The sequence below is a fragment of the Megalops cyprinoides genome, chromosome 10 (assembly GCF_013368585.1).
Source record: "Megalops cyprinoides isolate fMegCyp1 chromosome 10, fMegCyp1.pri, whole genome shotgun sequence".
NCBI classification, from domain to species: domain Eukaryota; kingdom Metazoa; phylum Chordata; class Actinopteri; order Elopiformes; family Megalopidae; genus Megalops; species Megalops cyprinoides.
In genome coordinates, this window is record NC_050592.1 from 13,516,336 (window position 1) to 13,523,008 (window position 6,673).

The 6,673-nt window shown below is 38.9% G+C and overlaps 1 protein-coding gene across 1 annotated transcript; it reads right to left on the minus strand.

The window, feature by feature from the left end:
• Positions 1 to 2,342: 2,342 nt before the first annotated feature.
• rpz5 (rapunzel 5) lies at positions 2,343 to 5,403 on the minus strand. Its single transcript, XM_036539427.1, has 2 exons — positions 5,348 to 5,403; positions 2,343 to 3,616 (listed from the first exon to the last, which is right to left on the minus strand). The coding sequence occupies exon 2, from the start codon at positions 3,547 to 3,549 to the stop codon at positions 2,368 to 2,370; it is 1,182 nt and encodes a 393-aa protein (XP_036395320.1). The 5' UTR covers positions 3,550 to 3,616; positions 5,348 to 5,403; the 3' UTR covers positions 2,343 to 2,367.
• Positions 5,404 to 6,673: the final 1,270 nt, after the last annotated feature.

The following is a 6,673-nucleotide window of genomic DNA, read 5'->3' on the forward strand; positions in this document are numbered from 1 at the left end:
GGTAAAACCTTTATTTCCTGCATAGCTACATTCCATGTAGAAACATGTATTATATTATACTAGATCATTGCAAAATTGTGAGCTGATGTCAATCTCATATATAACCCAACTTCCCCACAAGGTAGCATTAACCTAAAAAGTAGAGAGCAAATGGTCAGAAAAGGATGTAAATATTTGATGTAAATAAAAAAGATAGAAAGTACCATGATACTGCCTATTCCTAGGTATTTTATATGAAAGGAGATTTGTCTATCTCTTCATTAGGGTGTGGGAAAGTAGTTGGTATAATATTAAATAAAATATGCTCAAGGTGGGGAGACACCTGCATTTTGTCTGTCATTGTTTTTGAAGGTGTGGGTAGAAAGAAACATGAAAACATTTAAATAATATACAGTGAAAACTGGTGTTCATAACATGTCAAATTCTTGCAGTATTTCTGAAACAAGCCTATGTCAATAAAGGATGTAGCCAATAAAGAGTTGTACCAATGGAAGAGGAATATTTCGATTGATTCTCATTTTGCACTTTTCCGCTGTATTATGCATGACCAAACACAGTAGAATTAACAAATTAAATCACAAGTAGCAACATTAGAACTTTATGGATGGGTTATGAGTGAATAATCAAAAATTCATGTAATATGAATACAGCATAACATCTGAAAATGTTGTGACTCAAATCAGATTTTAAGGAAATGGAGAACTGTTAACCCAAAGACAGTAATTTAGTAAAAATCCATCTCAAAAAAAGTTGTAAACACAACTTGAACTTTGACTATACCTCATCTTAGAGTGTTTTTTTTTTTTTTTTTGGTCATGAGTTTCAAGTTACAGCTTAAAACAGCTGACACACCCACTTGGCACTTTGAAAGAGTGCAAGGTTAATTTCTAGAAAAAAAGCTGTCCAGCAGGTTGTGCGAGTATGAAGCCCGGTTAATTTTTTGAAGGCCGTGGAAACTAAGAATTGTTTTATTACATTACTATCAGCTGGCAGACTCTCTTATCCAGAGTGACGTACATGGGTGACAGTTTTTATATGTTATCCATTTATAAAGATGAATATTTACCAAGGCAATTCTAGGGTTAGTGCATTATCCAAGGATACAGCAGCAGTGCCCCAGTGGGGAACTGAACCGGCAACCTTTCACTTACGAGCTCCATAACACTATGCTAGAGTGCTGTCACAGCATGTGTCTTCTAAATGAGCCAAGTAAGCATGTACACAGTCAAATATTGGTGATAGTGTAGAATGTAAAATTTAATACAAAGTTGAATATCCCCAACTATAGATGCAGTCAGCACAATGAAAAGTGTGACAGTGTTCCACAGATTGGAGGAAACAATGTGATCTAGCTGAAGCTGTTTTCACCTTTTAATAGGGCTAATAATACTTTATTGATGCGGCAATTTTAGAGGCTATCAAGTTGCATATTGGTATGTGTGAAAATAACTGGTCACATAATCGAGTTTTTTTCATTATAATGCCATATATATTTTCAGGATTTGGTATGTCATAACTATTTTGTGGATTTCTAAGCATATTGTGTAAAATGGAAGTGGCCAGCAGTCTTGATTTTCCAAACAGAAAAACAAACATTCAGTTGCTTGTTAGAAAAACATGGTAAAAGATTATTGTATCAATTGAACTGTGCATAAAATATTCCAAGTATATGCTTAAATCACAAACAAAAGACAACCAAGTATATTAACATTGAGATTTTATTATCAGTCATGACAGCATATACAGAATAAAAAAGGGTGATAAATGAAAGTAAACATAAGTAAATAAAACTAAATTTAAACTTTGACTATGTGTTGACTGTTTGCAATGAAGACAAATCATTTCCCATTGAAAAGCCAGCAATACTTTGACACATGACAGTTACATCCATCATAATATTTCAATTTTAAATTGTCACAATATATTACATTTATGATATGGATATACTGAAATATAAAGATGAATCAACAATTCAACAACTATCTACTTACTTTTCTCTTTGGTTTGTAGGAGTACCATTTTACACACATATTTACCAGTGAACACATTTTTTGCAAAGCATGTAATTCTAACATCTTTTATACAAATCATGTTTATGTTCCATTCTTATGTAAGATGATTTCTAAGAAAAAGAAAGTAAGACTCCTAATAATAATGTTTTTACAGGGAAAAAAGCATATGCAGGCAGTAAAATTCTGCCCCCAAAAATGTCCTCATTTCATGTATCAGCTGTTACTTATGACTAGCCTTGCATGTTCAATGATAAACATTCCTGAAACTGTGATTTTAGAGGACAAAACATTACAGTTGTGTAGATATCTCTTCTCTTAAACACTAGTTTGAATACAAATCCTTCAATGAAAATGGCTATTCAGAGTGAATGCATAAGTATGCCCTTTTATGTTTCCCAAAGTAGTAACACTCCTCCTGGAAGTTGTTGGATTCCACCACATCCTTGTATCGACTAACAGCATGCACCACACAGTTTGGCAGGCTATTACAAAGGGATTGGGCCACAGACACCATGTTTCCTTTCAGCTTCTGCCCCTCTATCTGCTCTTGGATCTGAACCTTGTTGATAGGCTTGGGGTCTGCACTGAAGGAGATCACCACCCTGATGTTGTTCTTAGTCAGGATGTCAAAGAAGTTTGCACCACCACCACGACCATGGTACTTCTTGCCAGCAAGCCAGTTCCAGAAAAACAGCCCCCCATGGCTGAAGACCCTTATGGACCAGGAAACCCAATCATACTTTTTACCAAGGAAGTCCAAAAGGGACTTGGTGAAGCTGGGGTCAACACTGCCCTGCTTCTCTTGAAGTAAGTGCCCTATGTCCTCCTTGGCCTGAGTGGCAAAGTTCTGCGTGCAGTCATCCACTGCTGCCTTCATGAGTTTCTCCACATGCTCCATCCTCCCTTGCCATTTCTTTGCCATGTCCTCCCCCACCAATCCCTCCTTCAGGGCGGCATGACCCATGACTGCTATGATTCCCACTACGAAGAGCTTCTTCAGTCGGGCGCAGAACTCCTCCACAGCTCGTCGGCTCCTCTGCTCTGTGGTCACCACTATTTCCAGCATTGGGTCTCCAGAGGTGTTCTCCCCAGTGACTGCATTATACAGGGCATCCAGGTTCAGGTCACCATCCGTGTTTTCATAGTGGCTGAGGAACTTCTCCTTCTTCTTATCCTTGAACTTGGGTTTAGCATTGACAAATTCAATGAACTTCTCGTACTGGCTGATCATCTGTGCTTCTCGGTCAAAGTTCTGCTTATTCATGGAGGTGCGTTGCAGCTCCAGAGCAATGCGGTCTACCTCATCCTGGATGCCTTCCAGCTTCTGGTTGACCTTCTCGAATTGCTCCGCCAGGTACTTGGCCTCCTTTCCCTCTGGGTTGTTGAGGAGTTCAGCAGAGGCCACAAACACGGCCTCCAGGATGGGGTGGAGCTGGCCCACAGTGGCGGCCAGAACTTCACAGCCCTGACCCATTATCTCCACTCCCTTCTCTATTTTGCTCTTGTTCTGCAGCACCCATTCTTCCACACGGTTCATTTTGTTCCACTTTCACAGATGATAGCTGAAGATCCACTTCCCTTTAAACAGCTCTGCAGGGCTGGCCCTGAAAGAGAAGCAAAACAAGCTTGAGACCAACTTGTCTTCTTAGAAAAAACCCATATTTACCTATTTACCATTTTTCCATTTTTTTCTGAGCTTTCTCAGTCTAGCTTTCTCAGATAGCTCTTTTTTAAGGTGTAATCATCATACATGATAGCAAGACAAAAGAATTAGTAGCAGCAGAAAATCACAGACACGGAATGCTTAACAGACAGTGAATTTGAAAAATTCTAGAATTCACACTAAGAGGCATGTATTTCACCACCAGAAATAATACATTCTCACTGGGACTTAAGCAATACTTGAGAGAGAATAGTGCACCCTAAAATTAATAACAGGACTAAACCAGGTTTAGTTTGAGTTGAGCTATTCTAAAGTGTGTAATTACATAAACATACAGGAAGTTTACTGCAATGTCAAAAAGAGACAATGTAACATGGAGGATTGCGCAACATGCAAGCACAGACCGTTGGGGAAAATTTATATTCCCAACAACAACCAAAACCCAAAGCAAACACAGATGTTCGCAACATGGGCAATGGTGGGGAAAAAAAGGGAATGGACATTCATGAACATATGATTCTGTTCTGTGAACAGTGGGAATGAAGTCATGTCCATATCTCATCCCCCCAGACTCCAAGTCTACTGCAGAAAATGACACACCCTGATTGGAGTGCTCATTGCTTTTACTACTGCACTTGTTCTTTAATCATAAACAGACATGTTACCTCACCACTCACACTTCTAAATGCACTAGATACACCAAAATATTGAAACAAAATATCATGCACAATAAATCCTGTAAAGGAAATCTCCTTGTCACATATGGCTGTTGTCCAAATTAATAGCTGGACTCCAAAGACCACAAATCACTTCTTAACAACCATTTCCACAGCAAGACAAGTGGACAGTTTAAATGAAATTTCTGGAGTTCTATGTCCCATGAATCATGTAACGCAAAATTAGAATTTAGGATTACAATTATTTACATTTTTTTTAGAATTCAGATGTGACCAGAAACAAATTTATCTTAAAATACCATTGAAGTATACTCACAGTCAAAATCAGGAAAAAGTAATCATGGGGTAAAGATCCTGCTTTCCAGAATGTTTTGGCTTTGATAAGTCCTCACTTAAGCAAAAAAGGATTTTTGGAACTCAAGTTTCAAATGAAAAAAAAATCCTGAGCTCTATGGAAAATCTATTTCCTGCACACCAGAATATTTTCAGAATATTTTTTATTTATGTGAGAAGTCATGAGTGATAAATCATGACTTTTTAAAATGACTATTGCCAATCACACAAGAATTCCTAACTGTGATCCTTCTTTTCCATCTTACTGAAGTAGCAAACAGCCTACAAAATGCAACACCACATCCTTGATTATGAATCCACTGTGCCAAACCTGTATATACAGCCAACTGGCAGTCAATATTGGTTTAGCAACAACATCCTAGCAACTGGAAGTGCGCTTGTGTTTCACCTGTATTGTGTAAACCAAGCAGACATATAAAGAGAGTTCCCTTTCAATGCCTGCTTCTAATTTACCACATCTTCAAACATGAACAGACCCACTGGCTTTCAAAGCATATCCTTCCCATAAATACAAAAAGAAATCAGAGTAAACAGAAAAGAAGAACAAAGAAAGGATTGTTTCATGGGCTGAAAGAAATCCTTGATCAACAAGAAAAAAAAAAAAAATTAAAAGCAGTACAAAATAAGTGGAAAGGGCTTACCTCTAGTCCAATAGAGTGTACAGAGGTGCACACCAGTTTCCAGCAGAGACCAGCTGTGTCTTTTAGCAGAAACCTCACAGGGATGTATATATAGACTCGCTCCTGGGGCACTCCCCCTTGGAGCTCCTCCATCCCCTCCGAGCATTCCAGAGAGCCCACTCTGAAGGATGAGGGGCAGGCACTGAGGCAGATAACATCCTGTAAACACTCCTCTGAAAGGACATGACACACACTGCATGTGAAAAAAGAAGATGGAGGAATTTGAAAGCTAGTCAAACAGTTATTCCCCCAAGAAAGTGCTTGTTTTTTTCTCCCTTAGGTTGCCATGTCAGTTTTGTGTGAGGAATATTCCACCTGTGTTATCTTCCCACTCACTTTTATCATTGGTAATGCTTGTGAAGGTAAAAGACAATTCATAAACTGATCTAAAATGCAATAGATCTTTACCTAAATGTAGTCCAGGTTACTCAAAGTGTAAATGGTTATATCCATTAAGAAATTCCTGTTGGCACAGATGGCAGAGGCGTCCAAAGTGGCATGCATGCTCATCTTTATCACTGTTTTCACCTCAGAAATACACTCTTGTTTGGAATCCACAGTGGGGAATTTGTAAGGAAGCAGAAAACTTGGGGTGAAAAATGCCCTTCAGCAAGCACAGCTTTGGGATCCAGCCTGTGACAGTACTCAGAAGAACAGTGAAAGACTCCAGTGTTTTCTGCAACCAATCCGTGGCAGGAAGACTAATCCGTGCCTTTATAGTTCACAGTGTGACGTATCTGGAAGCCTGATCATCCATTCCAATAAAGGAAAAATGAGAGGAGGCGCAGTACAAAGGCATAACAGTCCCCACATTTGGAGAGTCACAGGCAAGCCGTGTTGATTCCTGTGTCATCTCGCTGTTATATCTCGCACTATGCAAACTTGTGATGATCAGAAATACTGATTCATCTTGCAATAACCTAACGGTATGTGGCCTGTTGGGTGGTACACAATGAAGGAGGTATGGAGGGGTGGAGGGGTCATGAGACAATTGTGAAACTGACTTTTTGGTACTTTGGGGAAAGGATTCTGAAACTAATCATTTGTTGTGATAATAATAACCAGGTGAACAAGATCTGCCAGACAGTCTAGCTTTATTTTTTGTTGCTCATTTGTTGTGTCTGTGTCTCGACAACTAATTGCCATAACAATTATAATATTCCTGTTCCACCACCTGCATAAAGTCTTACAATTGTAAGGGACATCAAAATTCCATGAATCACTAAGGACAAGGGGAATTCAGCCTGAAAACCCATCCCTGCCTGTTTCAAAGCTGAATTTAAATGA